We start from the raw sequence: 19,993 nt of genomic DNA, 5'->3' as shown, positions 1-19,993 counted from the left end.
AGGAGACATAACAAGTGCATCCACACCAAAGACACCAGGCCCATGGCGGAGGCTGCCAGCGATCCCAGATGCCAGGAGCAGGAAGAGCTAGATGCAGAAGACGACAAAGGGTGAGCACTGTGGGGCAGCTTGCTTTGTATCGAGTCCCGAGTGGGCAGAGTCTCAGATAGTGGTTACCAATGGAGGACTTAGCCTTCAGAAACCCTCTCTTAACCACTGAGGTGTGTGTCTCCTCTATTCCTCCTCTATAGCTTGGCCTAACTGGGGAAGGTTAGATCTCCTTGGCTAGGGTTCATAGCCAACACAAAGGGGGTGGATGCTTGGTGTGGAAGGGACTGGGAGTACCTGGATATGACCTAAACAGTGGGAGAGCATTAACTGTGTTAGGAGAAACTGGGCCTAGGAATCCTGACATCTGACCTGTAGGCTTGTGTGAGGTTACTTAAGATACTGAGAGGTTACCAGGCCCCAGGGGTTCCCAAAGCTGCTACGTGGGGGATAGAGAAGGTCAATAGTGTCTTGTGTATCAGGCACTGCTGTTGGGTACAGTGGGTTTGGGAATGAACATTAGCAGAGGTAAAGGGGGCCACTGCCCTGCCACAGACAGGGCTGAGCAGAGAGGCCTATAGGCTACCAGCTGCTTAAGGGCATCTGTGATGTAAAGGGATGCCCTTTAAAACATCTTCCCTGTGTTGGGTCATAAGGCGGGGGGAGGGGGACATGAGAAGGGAAGCTGTTAGTGGGCAGACATGGGGAATAAGCCAGGCCACTGGGGCCTGCTCTGTCCTGTCCCAGGAACAGGTCTCAGAAGAGAGTGTCAGGTCTTGGGGACAGGTCAAAGGCAGCAGCCCTCATGGGGAGCAGGATGTGGGAGCTGTGGTCCAAGTATGTAAGAGGAAGGGGAAGAAAGAGGTAAGACCTAAAATTTCTACCAGAGCTGTCAGGCTGTCAGGGTGGGTGGGAGCCTTAGGGTTCAGTCATAGGCTCAAGGAGAGAAGGCCCACCTTAGCAGGGGTTGCAGGTCTCTGCAGTTTGCAAGCTTCCTTGTAAGATGGACCTAGACTCCAGATCATGGGAAGGAACAGTAGTGAGTGATTCCTCAGTCCTTATCAGTGATAATGGGAAGAAATCTCACTTTGAGAGGTACATGTTGGGGGTCTCCCCACTACTGCTTTGCATTTGGACCCCAGTTTGAAGGTTGGCCAGAGAACCCTCAGGCCAGGAAAGGAGTCTGAGGCTAAGCAGAGGCTGTCCTGGCCTGGGTCAGCATCCTTGTGCCAGCCTTGGGGTTCCAGGGCCATGTTGTTCTCAGAAAGGCTCTCTGAAGGCTGTCTCCTGGGAAGGGGGACATGCATCGTGACATCCCAAGAAGGACTCCAAGGACACTCTGCCCAGGCTGGGTGAGGACACAAGCTGTGGTGTGTGTGGAACAGAGTGATCAGGCAACAGCTGTGACCCTGTTCAGAAATGCCCGCACGTCAGTGCCCCTGCCACCTTGTGCCCATAGAAGGGCAGCTACAAGCAGCCAAGCCAGCCCCACCCTCCTCCTAGGCCCTTCCTCGGCCCCCTCTCTCAGCTGTCTCAAATGCCGAGGTCTAAGCAGCACAGTGAAGGGTGCCCACAGCCCTGGCAGCCACAGCCAATCCCTAGCCATTTTGCTGTAGGACCAGAGCTGGACTGCACCTGTGTCCATCTGTCAGGAACTCCTGTCTTGAGGTTCTAAGGCCTAAAGGGGCCTGGGAGCCCCCTAAAGACATCCTCCCCAAAATGGAGGAAGAAAGAGCAAAGTGCACTACTGACCTTTCAAAACGAATCTGAGACCCTGGAGGAGGAGGGACTGTGCCTTTACAAGGTGACTCACAGACCAGGGGGTTCTCCGTTTGAAATGGTAAGAAAGTCCCCGGTTCCCAGAAGGGGTTATTTGGCCTAAGAAGTTCCCATTCAGGAAGCCCCAGAAGGCCAGAGCTGAACAGGGTCAGTTTTGGCTGGATCAGATCAGGGGAATCCCCACGCCATGCTGCCTTCCCACTCCAGGGGAACGGGCACACTAGGCAGAGGCAAGGCACTTCCTTCATACCTGCCCTGGTATACCAGGGTGAGCATAGCAGGACACTTCTACACATCAAGTCCAAGGCAAGCCTCTCCCACAGAGCCTCAGATGGCAGGAAGGTTACTGTGTACCATGCCTGTGTTCCCCACACCACTGATACAGGACTGCCACTCTTCCTCTGCTGGAGTGCTCTCTCCCTGTCTGACTACCCAACAGGGTCATTAGCTTGTTCCTGTCTCTTGGGAGCAGGGTGTGGCATCTCCACAGGGCTGCGAGTGGCTCTGCTGAGACTGCTGAGTGACACTGAGGGAAGGTCTTGCTTCAATTCCCCTACACCTCCACTGTGCAGTGCCTCAGGAGCTACAAGGCAGTCATGTAGCTCACAGATAGAGGCTCAGCGTGCCTTTGCAGGCTTCAGATTCAAACACTACCCATGTCCTGGTACCCCAGCTCTGCACGGAGCCATGCCTCCTCTCACTGGGAGCAAACTCAGGAGAAGGGAAGCCTCTGCACAGGCCTGGCCTATTCTACCTGGCCATCTGTTCCCTCACTTGCATGGCTTATCTGGCATCCTGGGATGTCTGATGCTGCTTTGCTGAGGGTCCTGCTCTGGACCATCAATCCTGGAAACCTTTCTGGACTATGTCCAAATCTGTTGGCCAATAGGACAATCTAAGGGTTACCTAGGTAGGGTTCCTTACTGGACCTCCTGTCCCTCTGACTCTCTGAGCTCTAATCAGAGGCCTTGAACACTATTGAGAGGCTTCTTCTGAGAGGCAGGGGCCCAGTGGAGGGACCCCAAACTTGTCCTCTCAAGGTGTGCTCAGAGGACTGAAAACCTAGGAACTAAGTCCTGGAGCTCTTTCCCCAGATGACAGACTTGAGCCAGGCTGGGCCAAGTCAGAACTCCTTGAAGACAGAGAGGAAGCCAAACTTCACCCAACCAGTGGTCTTCCTCCTGGTGGGTCCTAGGTTTTCTACCACCTTCCATCCAGCTCCTTCGGATCTCCATCTTGGGTTAAGGAGGGGAAACCAGATGCCTGGCACATTTGCGACATCACAGGCCCACCTTTCCCCACTTGAAGTAGGCAGTTCTAGAAGAGGCTGGGGACAGATGGCCCAGGACGGGATGTCCCTATCAGGGTGACACTACTATTAAACTAGTATTTCCCTCTGCCTCAGCTTCCCTGAGAAGGTTATGTGCAAGGGCTTAGTGAGCCATGAGGAGGTAAAGGCTTGCCTGGGGAAGAGACCCCCAGGAAGCAGACCAGGCCCTTTCCTCTGGGAACTCAGACTTTTGGGATAGGGGTCAAGATGAAGATGGAAAGGGTAAAAGCATCACCCTCTTGTGACTCAGTTTCCCTGACTACACACTCAAAATGCAGCTGCTTGCTTCTAGCATTCTCCTAGCATTGGTCTGAGTGTCTTTGCCAACCAAGTTCTTTAAGACTCCAGCCTGCAAAGATCTTGTAACACCATCCCCACAAGGATGGCCCGTTTAGAGATGGCTTTCTGTGACTAGACATGCCCTCTGTGGGCTTAGGGTGAAGAGCTGGGACCTAGGTTAGGCTGTTCCAGGCTGCTTCTTAGGATACTCTGGTGAGAGTCCCCAGAGTGTACCCACTGCTATGCAAAGGAGGTTGACAAGGAACCAGTGGTCTTTGTGGGACTGGGTCAGGGTGAGCGGTACTCTGTGGGAAAAGCCCAGATCCAGTGGTGGGTGATCTGTGGGGACATCCCAGGCTGCAGTAGAAGTGTTCTGTAGGGCACTGTCCAGGCCGGCATAACCATGAGTCTCTACATCTGCTCCAGTAACACTGGACCACAGGGTTGTGGGGAGTTCTGGTTCTAGAGAGCCCCAGTCTCCCTGTCACAAAGTAACTTTGGGGTGAGTTCCCAATGGGGCTTGAGGCATCAGAGCCTCTCTTTGGATGGCAGTGCTTTGATTCTTGCAGAGGACAGGTTTGGATAAAGGGGCTACCTGGTGACAGCCCATCCAATTCCCAGGATTAGGTTTTCAGCAGCCAGCCACTCCTAGCCAGCACCAAGGAGCTAGCAGAAAAGCAAGGGGCAATGGGTTTAGAGTGTAGGCATTTGAGAGTAGACAGTGGGTGAACCAGGAAAGCCCCTGGGTTTTCTTGTGGCCAGGCCAGTATTACCAGGTTCCATTTGCTGACCACCTCCAAGTTGGGAACTTTTAAGTTGGCATGGAAGGAAGATTGTCTGCCCCCATCAATTGGCAGAAGGAAGTAATCTGCAAATTGAAGATGCATCTGTCCCCTCTGAGCCCTTCCTCATATCAGGACACCTCAGAGGTGGAACAAGGTAGGCTGTGGGGAGTATAGGTAGAGCCAGCACAAACCCCAGTCCAGTGTGACCAGGTGCTATGGGGGGACTGTCTAGAATGGCTAGGAGATCCTGTCTGGCATGGGTGGCATGGGTCCTACCCCCAACTCTCCTTCCAGAGCCTTGGTTTTACCATCTGCCCTTTGGATGAGTACATGAGGGTGGGGTTCCATCCCTAGTAGATGGATCCTCTCAGGTCCACATCCTTTTGTCTGCATGAAGGAGAACCACCCTCCCTCCCTAAGGTGGCTGTACCCTCTTTCCTAAAGGCAGCCTTTCCCTTCCTTTCCCTTCCCTTCTTTTTCTTTCCCTCCCTTCTCTTCCCTTCCCTTCCCTTCCTTCCCCTTCCCTTCTTTTTCTTTCCCTCTCTTCCCTTCACTTCTCCTCTCCTCTCCCTTCTCTTCCCTTCACTTCTCTCCTTTCTTCCTCTCACTTCTTTTTTCCTCTTCCCCCTCTCTTCCTCCTTTCCTCCCTTCTTCCTCTCCTTCCCCTTTCTTCTCCCCTCCATTCTTCCTCCTCTCCTTTTATTTTCCCTCTTCCTTTCCCCCTCTTCCTCCTTTTCTCCTCTACCTCTCCCTCCTCTCCCAGGAACATTGCCTCAAAGAGCAATAGAACTCAAGACAGATGAATCTGGCTAGTTTATTCCAAAGAAATCTGGAAAGATTCTTACCCTTTCTCCTAGTCTCAGCTCCAACCACAGTTGGCTTCGTCACCACACCCAGCTCTCCAGCCCCACCCTTAGCTCTGGCCCACTAGACCTTGCTTGGAAAGGGGAACACATGGAGCTGATGAGTGTGGGGAAACATTTGGAGAGTTCCTATTATGTAAATCAGAGCCACATTACTATTAAAAGCCACTATCCCAGACCCCTCCCCCAGTAGACTTATTGTGTCTTTCTCCATATAGTACACTGCTCTGTGAGCATTTCTGTTGGAATATGTCTGCTGGAGATTATGAAGCTGTATGGATAAGGGAGAAGGTCTATGCTTCCCAAGTTCTGTTTAGGGTCTATTTTATAAAAGGGACCTGACTTCCTGTGGCTTTATTCTCAAGCCATGAGCTTTTGAGCCATGTCTAGTCATTAAAAAGAAGAAAGAAATGAGAAAAAAAGAATCAGTAGTAGAAAATATATAAATATAGGGAAAGGTGGATGAAAAAGGAAGTATGAGAACAGCAAGGTGGGTAGATAAATGAATGTATGTATGGGTGGGTAGATAGATGAGTATATGGATAGATCTGCAGATAGATGAATAAATGCACAGATGAATGGATACATAAATGGGATAGATAGATAGATAGATAGATAGATAGATAGATAGATAGAGTCGATTGATGAGTAGATCAATTAGTGGATATATGGGTGTGTGAGAGGATGTATGGGTAGGTTGATGAATAGGAAGTGAATGGATGGATAGATGGGCAGGTGGGCGGAAAATAAAAGTGTAAAAAAAAAGGCTGATTGGGTGGATGTGGGGTGGATAGGTGAATTGATGAATGGGTGAGTGGGTTGGTGGATGGGTAGATTTATGAGTGAGTAGAAAGATGGGTGAATGGATGGATGAATGGGTGGGTATATAAATGAGAGTGAATGGATCACCAAATGGGTGGGTATATAGGCAGGTGGAGGAGTGGGCAAATGGGTGAGTGGAGTTAGATGGATGAATGGATTGGTTGATAAATAAATGGGTGGATGGTGATCGGGAGATGAGTGGATGACTGAATGTTGATGCATATATGGGTAGATGGAGGGGTGGATGGATGGATGGTTGGATGGATGGGTGGATGAATGAGTAGATAGATAAATAAGTTGGTAGATGGATGGAAAGATTTATAGATTGATGAATGGGTAGACAAATGAGTAGATATGTGATGGGTAGATGAGTGAATGAATGTATAGATGGATAATGGATTGGTAAATGAAAGGGGTGAATGAATGACTGAATGGGTGTATATATTGGTGAGTGGGTGAATGAGGTAGAAAAATGGATGAATTGGTAGATATATGGTTGATGTATGAATAAGTATGGAGGAATAGATGTGTAGTGGATGGATGTACTGATTAGTGGGTGGATAAAATGGTGACTGGGTAGATGGTTAGATGAATAGATGTATGGATAGATTGATGAATAAGTAGCTGTGTGGATGAATGCATGTGTGAGTAGATGACTGAATATATGGGTAGGAAGATGGGTGGGTGGATAGGTAGATGAATGAGTATGTGAGTGGATAGATGAATGGATGGGCATATGGATAAGTAAGAAGGGATGGATGGATGGATATGTGAGTGAGTTGTTGAATGAGTGGATATGTGGATGGGTGGATGGATGAGATGGGGATGGATGAGGGGTAGATAGATGGATGACTGGGTTTATAAATGAATGAAGGGGTAAATGGATTACTGAATGGATTGATATATGGGTGAGTGGATAATATGAATATATAGGGATGGATGGATGGGTGGATGGATAAATAAATGTGTGGGTATATGGGTGAATGGATGTATGGATAGATGGATAAGTAGATAGTTGGATGGTTAAATGGGTGTATAATGAATGGGAGGGTGAGTAGATGGCTTAATGTTAGTTGGATAAATGGATGGGTGGATGGATGAATGAGTAGGTAGATGGGGGTTGTACAGATGGATTATGAATGTGTGGATACATAGATAGGTAAATGGGTAAAAAGGTAGATGGATGAACAGGTGCATATATGGTTGAGTGGGTGGGTGGATGGTTGAACAGGTGGATGGATGGATGAGGGATAGATGGATAGATTGGATGAGTGAATGAGTGGGGTAGTAAATGGGTGACTGACTGGGTGTAGATATATGGGTGGGTAGATGAATGGGGTAACTGGATGAAAGGATGGATAGATGAATGGATAAGTAGGTGGATGGATATATGGGTAAGTGGATGGTTGATGATGGATGGATGGATGGATGGATGGATGGATGGATGGATGGATGGATGGATGGGTAGATGGATAGATGACATATGGGTGGTTAGATGGATCTGAGTGGAGAGCTGCATTAATGAGTGGGTGAGCTGGTTGGTGGATGAATAGATTTATGAGTGGGTTGAGGGGTAAGTGGGTGGTTGGATGAATGGATGGAAGAGTGAGTGGGAAGTAGATGGATGGAGGCTGGAGAGATAAGTGCATGAGAGTGGATAGGTGGGTGGATGGATATGTGGATGGATAAATGTATAGGTGGATAAATGGATGCAGGGAATGGATTAATGGATATATTGGAGGATGGGAACATGGAATAAAAGATGACAGGACAGATATAACATCAAGACAGGTAGATTGTGATTATAGATACATAGTGGATAAATAGATACAGCAATAGATTTGTGGGTGGTAAGATAAACAAATGACAAATCAAGAAATGGATAAATTGGTATGAGATGAACTATTGAAGATACAGATGTATAAAAAGACACCTCTCCATCATAAATTTTGTACTATCTTTCTGAAATACTTTCTCCCATTGTAAGAAAGCCAGTCAGTCTCTCTCCATCCTTCTTAAACAAGGAAATACTTATTCCTCCCCACTAAACTTTTTTCCTTTCTTACCTATCATACAAAGCATCTTGGTCCCCTGGTGCCCCCTATTTCCTTATCCTGACTCATACTTTTAGCAGCATTACCCATCGTCTGCAATGTGTTGATACATATTTACTTATTTGTTTCCACTAAAATGTCAGCATTATGAGCCCTAGAGAGTGGTGCTGAATTCCCAGCACATTGAGTTATTGGAATTCAGTTCGTGCTTCTTGAATAAACATACAGACTGATGGATAAATATGTGGATAATTACATGGATATGTGAGTAAAAAGATGGCTCAGGGGGAAGAGTAGATAATGATAACTGGGCTGGCGGCTGATTTCCTGTAATGTTATTGGCTTGCTTGGATGACCATGCATACAATATCACACACGAAGATGTGTGTATAAATAAGATGTATGAGTAAAACATAGATATCTGTGCAGATGAACGAAAATAAGAGCAGAAGACTATTCAGAGATGAAAGCATGGATTGAAAGAATGTTCCTGGTTAGACAAATGCACGTACAAATTGAAGGGTGACTATGTAGATAGTATTAGTTAGCACGTAATGGGAGGTTATTGTGCTCTGAGTGGCTTGCTGAACACTTCTTCTGAGTGTGCTAATGAAATTACTCAGCGTGGTAAAATGGTATTTGCCATACAGACTTGGTATCCTGAGTTAGATCTCCAAAATCTATGTGAAGAAGAAAGCAGGGAACCAGCTCCACAAAGATGTCTTCTAACCCCAGCACGCTCACTGTGGTACACACGGTCTCCCTTAATAATAACAAACTTAACGATTTAAAAGATGTTTAAGTGGATCAGTGGATAAGTGGAAGTACAAGATGAACAGATAAATGGATGGATGGATGGGTACATGGATGCATTGGTCAATCGGTAAATTCTTTTTCAAAAGAAAAAGGTAATGAAAGACAAGTAGACAGGGGTATAGATGTGTGAACAGTTGCTTGAAATAACTAAGTAGTAGGGTGTGTTATATTCATGTAAGGGGATGGATAAGCATGGTGAGGACTTGATAGATTAATAAATAATAAAAGTACAAGCATAATAAAGACTGGATGGATGGATGGATGGATGGATGGATGGATGGGTAGGTAGGTAGATAAATGAATGAGTATGTAGGTGGATGGGTGTATGAGTGGGTGTATATATCCATGTATGCATGGATAAACAGATGAGTGGGTGGGCAGGTAGAAAAGTAACAGACAGTAAGGCCAGTACTGTCCTCTTGTCCATTCATACATGCCATGGCTTCAAAACCTTAACTCATTCCACATCTCTTCAGGAGAACTACCACCGATTAAGGCAGCTCTCCCCCGTCTGGAAACATTCTTCCTTCTTTTGAACCCAAATTGCCCCGACCACATGTCATTCCTGGCTGTCTAGCTGGAATAGGAACAGGGGCCAGGAAGTGGTGTGGTAAGTTATGATGCAGGCACAGAACAAGCTGGTGTCCTGGGCAGTCTGCTCCACTGGGTGACCTCTTTCGCATGGGCTCATCAGAGGAAGCTTCTGAGTGTGTTCTTTCTTTCTGTGCTCTTAGAGAAGGCAGAGGACTCTGCTATACACCCTGGCTCCATTTCCTCGTGGGAGATGCTGGGGGAGGGAGATGCTGGGGGAGGGAGATGCTGGGGGAGGGAGATGCTGGGGGAGGGAGATGCTGTAACGGCTTTGCTCAGAACAGCCGGATCTCATCCTGTACAAGTGTGGCAGAAAAGGCGGGTAGTCAGCTTTTTGGTCACTGCAGATCTGAGCTGGGGGATCCCTGTGAGACTGCATCTGTGTTGCCACCTTTAAGGCATACCTCCTTACCACCAGTGAGCCATTCATGTGACCCCCCAATGCCCACCTTCATCCTCAGTAGTCCCCAGGTTTCCTGGAATTTGACTTCCTGGACCACCTAGAGGTCACAGGAACTCATGTGTGCCTATTTTCCAAGTATGGAGATAGAGGACAACTAGGGGCCAGCTATGTAGAGAGACACAGTGGGCAGTTGCTGGCAGTCAATGACTCAACTATGGTCTTGGCTCTGCCAGACTCTGGCTCTGTGACCTGGCCCAGTGCTGCTGGTCAGCCTTGGTTTTCCCATCTGGCTCATGGGTCTAGCAGTACTGCTTATCCACAGTTATGAGTGTGGGTGATCCAGGAAGCCACCAGATATAAGCCTACTTGCCCAAAACTGGCCTATGGCAACTTCCCCCCCAGCCCAGCCACTAGCCTCCAGTGTTCTCCAGTGAGTCACAGTGACTAAGCCCAACCAGAAAAACAATGGGCTGGGCTGCTTTGTCCCTGGGTCTGAGCCAGAGGACACGGTAGGGGGGCTGGCTGGTGAGGGCACCCTGGTACCCTCCTCCACTCTGGAGACTTTGGCTCCCTACACCAAAGAAGATGCTCTCTGTATTGTCTACTCCCTGCTCCAAATGTAGCCTGAGGTTCTGGGGAGGGCAGTGGCCTCCCAACTAGAAGACCTGGGAAGATTCCTGGGGTGCCCAGCCTCCCCTGGAGGTTATACAAGAGCAGAGAGCTGGGAATAAACAGAGGGAAAATGAAGACCCAGAGGGAGGGAGAAAAGGGAGGGGGGAGGAGGGAGAAAAAGAAGGGAGGGAAAGGAATGGGGGAGGGAAGGTAGGAGGAATACTGAGATAGGGATGAAAACGCCAGAGAGGAAAAGGGCAAGGAGGGGCAGTCAGCCAGGTCAGGGGCAGCTGAGGCCCAGACCTGGGAGGAGAGGACCAGGGGTCAGGGAAAGCAGAGCTCAGAGCAGGGACCAGTAAGGCAGGCAGAGGTGGGCAAGAGGCTGAGGATGGGGAGGTGACCTGTGAGCCAGGCACCCAGAGTGAAGTGGTAGGCAGAGAGGTGGGAAGTGACAGAAGCTGCCGAGATGGTCTGAGGGGGGCATACCACCATGCTGCCCACAAGCAGGCGTGGAGGTCCAGCCAGGCCCCCACACTGCGGGGCTGGGAGGGTTTCTTTCTGACATTTTTACTAGTCTCGGAAGGAGGAGGAGGTGGTGGAGGTGGAGGAGACCAAGGGGGCGGAGAAGGGGGCTGGGGGACAAAAGGAAAGCAGCTGCTAGGCGTCCTGAGAAAGGAGAGGGGAGAGAGACCCACAGAGACAGGGTCCAGGGACAGTGGAAGGGCCTGGGGCTGCCATCTGGGAGCCAGCCCCAGACCCCCGCCCCCAAGGGCTGGAGGGGCTGAGACAGACAGACATCCTTCAGACAGACAAATGGAGGAGACAGGGAAGGGGTGTCAGAGCCTGAGAGACCAGACAGACTGACAGGGGGAGGAGAGCAGGGACAAGGACACAAAGAGAGGGACAAGGAAAAGGGACAGGGCAGGGCAGGGAAGAAGAGAGGAAAAGAAAGAAGGGAAGGGGAAAGACTGAGAAGAAGAAGGCAGAGGAGAGCAGAGGTGCTGGGCCAGAGCACCAGGAGCCTTTGAAGCTGCAGGCTGTGTCCCCAGGGCCAGGGGTCAGGCCAGGTCAACAGCGTCGTCGGGCAGCATGAATGGCCCCACACTCCTGAGGAGAAATGCTAGCAAACGGGGCCTGCAGAAGCTGTTGAGGTAGGTCCCTCCCAGCCCGGGCACCGTGCCCGCGGTGCCCTTGCCGACAATGGTACCCCCTGCACCCGGACTGGCAAGATATGTGGCCCACAGGCTATGCCCGGCTGCCTATGCACATGCACGGGAAGATAGTGAAGCCTAGCACAAAACCATCATCTTGGCCAGCCAGCCAGCTGCACTTCTTTCTCCCATCACCCTCTGTGTGTCCCCAGGACCCACAGAGAATTTATCGTCAGACTAGCTGCCCTTCCCCCAATCTCTTTGCTGCCCCTGGGAACTAACCAGTCACCCCCCCCCCACTTTACAAATGGGAGGCACTGGAATCTTTGGGTATCCTGACTTTCTGGCCACTGGACTTTAGGCCTTGGAGTCTTTACTCTGAGAGTCTGGCTTCTCCGATGTAAAATGTGTGTGAGAGAGCAGACGATAGGCCCAGAACCTGCAAATCTCAGGTACTTCTAATAACGAAGAGCTCATTGCTGCTCTCTGAGCCACCTGCTGTGCCCTTTTCTTCCCTCCTCCAGCAGTAAGGCTCTTCTTCAGTACCACCTCCTCCAAGAAGCCTGCCATGACCTTTCCAGCCAGGACGGCTTGACTCTTCTGCTCATCTAGGGGCCTGTTCCCTGGCCCACTTCCATAGCCTCTTAAACCCACACTAGCCCCAGCCAATACTATGTTCATGTCTCATGCCAGTCTTTCAGGCCTAGCCCAGCCTGCTCAGGGCCCTTATGCATGGCCACCTCACACAGGATAGACATCCCTCCTGTCCAGACCGGCATGTAGCCTCCATTGTCACCATCCCTTATGGCGTCCTGTGTCCTGGAAATTAGGAGCAGCTTTGCTCAATCCTACCAACTCACTAGTACCATGTAATAAGCAGGAAACTGATCCCAGCATGCTGGTGGCTCTAGGGTGACAGAGCCTCAAGTCCTACCACCAAGATGATGTCCTGGTAACCCAGAAGCAGGGCAATGGGGCCATTAAAGCTGTAGACAAGGCAAGACCTTGAGCAGGGATTAGGTTTGGCACCATTCAAAGTCTTGAGCTGAAGAAATATGGAAGGAGTCCCAGAGACCAAGGCATGCGATGGTTAAGCAGTGGGCAGGACAGGGGGGCAGGTCCCAGGGAGGTCTTAGGGAACTCGGATGGAATGGGGGAGTAAATCCAAGGGCTTATCCCTTGTGAGGGATGATGGAGAAATATTTGTCCACGTGTACAGTGGGTCTATGATAGATGAAATGGGGTGATGTCTGGGGTAGATATATGCTAAGCCGTGCATCTTTGGGAGCCTGGTCCTGTGATTGAACTGGGGGGTGACACAACCTCATGTGTACTGACACACACATATGTGCACTAATATACACATATGTGCAGACATGTGTATCTACCATCTGGCACCATTACACCCTTCACCCCTGACCCCTTCATGCTTTTTGTCCGCATGTCTATGGCAGCCAACACTGTCCATCCCTGGAGGACATGTCTCTCTCTACTTTGTCTCTGTTGGACAGAGAAAGTAGGCTCAGAGAGGTCGAGTGACTTGCTCGAGGTCACCCAGCAGGCAATGGTGAACCTACCTCCTCCCATCCATTGCCTTTGTCTAGATCCTTCCCTCAGGAACCCAAGGCTCTCTCACCACACCTGGCAGCAGAGACCTGCCAGTTGCCTCTGTGACAAGCTCTGGAGGGGTGGCTGTGTAGTCAGTCAGCAAAGGCCAAGGCGCAAAAGCGAGTCCAGTTTAAATTCATAAAAAACAATTTTGCGGACTAGTGAGAAGATGGACAGTATCTCCTCCGCCCCCCAGGTCTCCTAGGTTGAGTCTGAGTGCGAACTGGGGTCTTAACGTGTCACTGGCCAAACCCCAAGCTTACTCCTGCTCCCCTGTGCTAGGGATTTAGGGAGCCACTTCCCGTACCAGGAGAGTCAGGGTCCTTCCAGGTCCACCACAGGTCATGCCAGGGTTAAGGATGATCACCTGGACTCTCAGCCAGCTGCCTGGTTCTGCAGTCCTCTGGGCCTAGATTTAAGAGCAGCGGGGCTGGTCAGGAGCACCTGTGTTGATGCTGGCCTAAGAGTCTGAGCCAGGATTCACCTTGGCCAGCATCGCCAACCAAAACTCCCTTGGGTAGTATGAGCCTATCTCATCTGTTCCAGCACCTATCAGCCAGCAGATATAATGACATCTGCCTACGGTTCCCCAGGGGTGTAAGACTCTTCAGGCAGGCTCCCACCCTAACGTGTGGCCCACTGGGTCCCCGGGGATCCCAGTGTGGCAGAGGGTAGCAGATGGGGCTGGCAGTCTGCTGGGTGGCCCAGTTGGGGGAGGGGAAGCCAGGCCTCCAACCACAGTGTCCAGGGAGGCGTGGCTCCACGGGCCCATTGGAGGCCGAGATCCCGAGGGTGGGGTAGCCCCACCCTGGCAGGCCGGGTGGCCGGTGGGCGGCACCCCCACGGGCCGGGTGGTCTGTCTGCCAGAGCCTGTCCTGCCTGGAGCCTGGCCGAGCTAGCAGCAGGGGGTACAGGGACCAAGTGGCCCAGCCCCCTGGGCAGGGTGTCAGGGCCAGAACCCAGAGGACTGAGGTTCCGGTTCCAGTCCCAGCCGGTGCGTCAGAGCTGGGTAGATCAGACAGCAAGCAGCAACCAGGGCGCCAAGGCACCCAGAGACTCACCCACCCTATGTTTCTGCCGGAGTCAGGAGGGAACACCCAGAGACTCTTGGGACCCTTGGGATAGCTGCAGGGGCACAGTCCCCAGGGACACTGCTACAGGCCCAGAGCATCTCGCCAGAGAACAATGCCAGGATGGACCACCAAGGTCTGTGGAGGACAGGTGGGCACATGGACTACAGGAGGGCAGAGGGCTTCAGGTGGGCACAGGGGCTGAAGTGAGCAAGTGGCTAAAGGTAGGCTTGGTGGCTTTGGGCGGTATCTGGGGTTAAACTCCTTAGATGGCTAGGTGGGCAGAGAGAGTTTCTTAGGCTCTGTTACCAAGTGAGACTGGATCTGGCCCTCAGCCTAAGATCTGACTGTGCAGGTTGATGTCCCAAGGATAGGGATTGTGGCTCTGAGAGGCTGCTACAATCCACCCAGGGCAGGGCACATGCTGAAGATAGCTAACGGTACTCAGGGAAGACAGAGCCTGCCCTGGAGATGCTGGTGCCAGGGGAGTGACACGTTGGATGCTCCTGGGGACTTTGGAGGTCTCCTGAGAAAATGTGCCCTACCAGGTAGGAATGGAGAAGAGGAAGCAGAGCAAAGAAAGAGGCAAGAACCAGGTACATGGGGGACTTTGGTGGGGGGGGTGCCTAGCCAGCAACGGAGGGAGGGTACCTTCTGTGCTGTCCCTGCTTAGCTGAACTGGGCAGGGAGTGGTTGGTATTGAAAGGGGATGGATGAAGGTGGCCGTGGGAAGAGGCTCGAAGCCCACAGGAAGAGGAAGCGCTGTAAGAAGAGACCCCCTGACCTAGGTCCTGCTCCTTGACTCCTGTTGCCGCTTTGTCTCCTTGCATTTATTTTAAAGAGGGCAAGGGGACCACCCGGTCATGTTCAGGTCTCTCAGGTCTAGGACTCTGCCCTTCTGAGCCTCCGCGGAAGCAGTGGGGACACCGTGAGAACCATGGCGCCTGTTCTCTCCCTCAGATATGGCTGTTCAGTTTATCTCTAGGCATTGGCTAGGAAATGGGCCCAGGGGACCAGCTCAGGTCCCACCGGCCTCAGCCGATGTGACATCCATAGGGATGTGTGAGTCTCTCCCAGCCTATGGAGACTTGTCCTTTCCTGCTTCGTGCAGCAGCTGGGTTCAGTTTCAAAGACCTGAGAGGGATGTCTTAGGCTGAAAGTTGGAGCAGGCCAAACTGGGATCGACTTCTTCCTCCCTCAGCATCCTGGGAATGATCAGTCCTTGAGGGGTTGGGTACAGATGTGGCCACAGGGCCAGGCAGGGTGTCCCTGGGTCCAGGAACAGATATGTTGAAAGCAATCGGTCGGTGCCCAGCTCCTTATCTGGCTCCTCAGAGAGGCAGGAAAACCGAGGCATATGGGGGACCCAGGGCCAGGCATAGGACGATGGGTTGGAAGAGTGACTTGACCATACACTGTCACCTGCGACACATCTGTCCAGGTGGGCAGCCGAGTCAAACAATGCGTAAACCTGTGATCAGATGAAGGATGAGGCATTTGAGCAGCATCCATTAAGAAAGCTGTAGCCAGGCCTTTAGGGCGAGGTGGATCTGGGTACAGCCAGCCAGGGAGGAAAGAGGAGGGGATGGCAGTCTCGAGCCAGTGCCAGCCACCGTCGCGTGTCAGGGAGTGTGCCAGAGCCTTGCCTCGTGAGCCCTGTGAGCGTTCTGCCAGGGCTGTCTGCTGCTGTGAGCCACGGTCTCTCTGAGCCCAGTCCCCACTGGGAGCTTGGTGATGAGTGTGCCATGCGAAGGCAGCTCTGAACAGCAGAGCTCAGGCACCAGGGAGGTCTCATGCCTGCTGTACAGTTTGCCCCAGCCTGTGGCAAGTCTAGTCAGTGACATGGAGGACACAGTGTGCAGAGAGAAAGGGAGAAAGCAAGCTCAGGCCAGCACAAGCCGCCGTCATGACAAGATGTAACAGATGGGAGGTCTAGGCCCTTGGTGTCCACTCCTAGACCTGAGGGTCATGTGGGACTGGTCAGATTGGGCCAGAGATGATTGAGTTGGGAGTCCTGAATGAGGAAGCTGCCAGCAGTGGACTGACCAGGAAGCACATCATAAGAGGTAGGGTTCCCAAAACCCAGGGGAGGGGACGGGCTTCTTTGTGGGACAACCAGCTTGGTTCTAGACCCCACATTGATGGCAGAACCCTGACCCAGCCTCTGGAGGAGGTGTGGGATAGAGGGGCCTGCAGCATCCCCATTTTCTTAGCCTCAAGATCATAAAGATAGAGTCGGCAGAACCCTCCTCTGAAACAGCCACACCTTGAGTTGAGCCTCTGACTGTCTGACACCTTTTCAAAATGCAGACGTGGGGTGGGCGGGGCTGCTTGGGCAGCTTGAGTGGTATGATGGACAGGTGTGGACTATACCTGACACAGTCAGGCTCTTCCTAGGTGGATTGATATATCCCCTCCCTGAAGTGTGGCTCCAGGGTATATCCCTTCTTCACCCCAGAGGAGAGTTGGTACCTGCCTTATCTGAGTGTCCATCACCCCAGGAAGGGATGTACAGGTGTCAAGATACTAAGTGGGTAGCCCCAGATTGTGGGGTGAGGATGGGAGACAGATACAAGATCCTCCTTCTCATGTAAGGCCCCGAGAGGCCAGGGAGCCACAACAAGATGGTTGTGGGCCTAGACCAAAGACACGGGGATAAGAGGATATGCCTCTGTACTAAAGATGGGATTATGAGAACACTCTGGAGGAAAACCAGCTTTAGCACTGGACACCCTCCCCTCTCCAAATCCCCCAAACCATGGTCTCTTCTGGAGAGGTCTCCCAGATGCCTACGTTTTTGATGCCCTGATCACTCTGAAGCAGCCCCTCCCACCACCACGCCTCCAGGCAGCACGGGCAATGATACCTTGCCTTAAGTCCACTGGGTCAGCTTCGTGTCGCCACCCAACTGCCCTGTGTGACTGAGAGACCCTGCGGCTGCTTACGTGGCCCTTTATCTACGCCGAAGGGTCAGGACTGGCCTCTCGGTACCACTAAGATGCTTCCAGTGGAATGCTTCCCATAGTTGGCACCAGTTGTCAGGGGGATGCTTAAGAGAGAAAGGGGGGCACCATGGTCCTGGGAAGGCAAATGCAGCTAGTGTGAGGGCAAGGGAACATGCAGTAGACATTGGAGTGTTATTGAGCAAGAACAGGTTAACAAGCCCTCAGAGCCAGGGATGGTGTGAGAATGAAGCCTTGGTCTCCCTCGCTCCCCTTACTGGTGGTAAACCCCAGGCGAAGCCTCTGCTTCCCTACTCAACTGCAGGAAAATAGAGGGACAGTCCTGCTGTGTTCCACAGAGCAAACTGAAGAGCTGCTGGGTGGGTGGGGTTTGGATCCAGCAGTCAAGAGAGGCCAGGTGGGACAAAGGCAGAGGAGAAAGCTAAAAGCACAGCCTGACTGACACTGTGGTCTGACAGGCCTGACAGGCAGATGGCCTTCTCTAAGAGACCTTGGCACTGAACTCCAGGCCGAGACCAGCTGGGAAGACCGCAGGTTTGGGGGTCCTGGGTAGAGGCTAACTAGACGTCTTCCAATGTACTGTGTTGCCCCATGAGAAAAGGCAGATTTAGGGGCAGAGTCTGGCCTGTAGGGACAGCACAGTTTAGCCTTAGCTGTTAGGGGTGCGGGGGGGAGTGGGCAGTTCTAGGTCAGTTCATGAAGACAGTCCCTGTGAGCCCCGCCCACCCCAGAGCCTTTTGCATTCAAAGAGTACCAAGAGTGGCAGTCATCTGGCCCACCTAGGATGAACAGCACCTCCATCTGGTGGGAAGGAGAGAGCTGGAATTCACAGCCTCCTCAGCAGGATGTCTAAATCCTAGGACCCCAGGCCGGGCCTGGAGTCTTATGTAAAGGGTGTGTGTGTGTGTGTGTGTGTGTGTGTGTCTTATGTAAAGGGTGTGTGTGTGTGTGTGTGTGTGTGTGTGTGTGTAGGGGAGTTCCTTCATTCCTTCCTCCCTTACAGAGCTGGGGTCCCTCCTAACCCTTGTCCTTGCTCCCCTGGGACATGCACCCATAGGCTTGCCCCAATTCACCTCCCCATTACCCCTCCACCTGCTAGCCTGTTCTTCTTTCCCCAGGGCAGGAAAGGGGTATGTTCATCCTGATTCTGCAGTTTCCTCCATGTTGCGTTCCCATCCGGGGGCCCTTGTGCTGGGCTACCCCAGTGACAGCAATTAACTCCTCAATGACTGTGTTCCCCCTCATCTGCCTTTTATTTACCCTTGAGGCAGCCTTCATGGCTCTGAGTATCTCCTCTCCCTGCCCAGAACCTTCTAGGACTCTCATAGCCCCAGCCAACCAATCTTAACTTTTTAAATCTTCCTAAGGCCCGCCCCTTGGGCTTGGCTACCAGAACCCTTCAGAGATATCCCTTGCACAGAAAGCACTAACCAAGTCCCAAGAATGTGGGCTGCTATGTGTCCGGAGGATAGGGCAGACAAAGAATTCAGAACAGAATAGAGGACTCAATTCTAAGAGGGGGAAGCCCAGATCCCATAGGTGTATTAACTTGGGTGATTTTTCCTTCCTCTCCTAGGTTCATATGCTGCCCATGGTGAACAGAACATTGACCTGGGCAGTACCCAGCTTTCCTGTGCTATGTACCCCCCAACTCCCCTTGGCTATCTCTGGCCTACTCAGGCTGGGGCTCAGGACCCCTTGGAGGGTCCCCCCCCCTCGGGGTGGGGCTCTGGTGGCCATCACTTAGTACTGACAGTCTCCAGGGAGACTGTCCCTCTCATCCCATGCTGCAGATCCAGGCTCTATTCAGCCTGTCCCAGCCCAGGCCCAGGTCTTGCTGCACATGCCATGGGCACTGGGCTGTTCTGAAGGGCACTTCCCTGTCCCCCATTCCCAGCTTAGAACAGAGCTGGTTTCTCCCTCCCACTTCCTTCTGGCCTTCATCTCACTCCTCTATCCTTTCCCACCAGCTCCTGAACCAGACCCAGGGCTTCCTGAATGTGGGATCCACTCATGCCTAGAGGGGCCACCCTGCGGGCCATGGAGCCCCTCCAAGGTCTACAGAATTCTTGGGCAGTTGACTTCATGTCACTCCCCTTCTTTCTGGCCTAAAGGTCCCATCCATTTTTCTATAACTGTGGTCAAGATCATGCCACCCACTTCAACCGACTTATTGCAGTACTTTTCTGGGCTGTGGAGATAGGGTCTTACCCAATTCAATACACACACACACACACACACACACACACACACACACACACACACCACACACCGTACATTGACCCTGACAATAAGGAAAGAGTAACCCCGCCGTGTCCATCCTGTGCTAGAAAGATGATGGAGAGGCTACTGAACCAGAACCAGGTGTCCAGGGATGGGGACCAAGTTCCTTTCTCCTCAGCCTCAGAGAGGGAACTTGTACTCTCCTGCCTGCCTTACATAACCAGGGCTCTGCACTCGGCGCTCACTCCACATACCTGCTTCCACGCCTCTTTCCAGAAGTGGGTGGCAATTAAGGATCTGTACACCCAAACCCCTCTGTAGATTGTGCACAAGGAATGGGACCCCTATATCCAACAGTCAATGGGCCCTGCAGCTAGCAGCTACCGGGACTTGTGCTCAGGAGCGTGAGACTGATCCTGAATCCCACTTTGGAGGTCTGCCCCCATCTCTGGGAGCCTACTGCAGGAGGGTTTTTTGTTTTGTTGTTTTGTTTTGTTTTGTCTTGTTTCCTTGCTCTGCTCCTTCTCCCAAGGAGAACCCTGAAGAGCAGGGTTGTGACCTTGGGGAAGATTCTCCCCTGAGGCCGAGAGAAACCT

General features: G+C 51.9%; 1 protein-coding gene across 2 annotated transcripts in view; it reads left to right on the top strand.

The window, feature by feature from the left end:
• Lsp1 (lymphocyte specific protein 1) overlaps positions 1-19,993 on the top strand; it is a 33,769-nt gene continuing 13,776 nt past the window's right edge. The window contains exon 1 of one of the 2 annotated variants that reach the window (XM_032891388.1): positions 1-110. In XM_032891388.1, coding sequence (XP_032747279.1) covers positions 43-110 — 68 coding nt within the window. In that variant the 5' untranslated portion in view covers positions 1-42. Of the gene's footprint in view, positions 111-11,333; positions 11,534-19,993 lie in introns of those variants that run through there. The other variant, XM_032891389.1, reaches the window with a different exon arrangement.

The sequence above is a fragment of the Rattus rattus genome, chromosome 2, assembly GCF_011064425.1.
Source record: "Rattus rattus isolate New Zealand chromosome 2, Rrattus_CSIRO_v1, whole genome shotgun sequence".
Lineage (NCBI taxonomy): Eukaryota > Metazoa > Chordata > Mammalia > Rodentia > Muridae > Rattus > Rattus rattus.
This window is presented reverse-complemented; position numbering and strand designations above follow the sequence as displayed.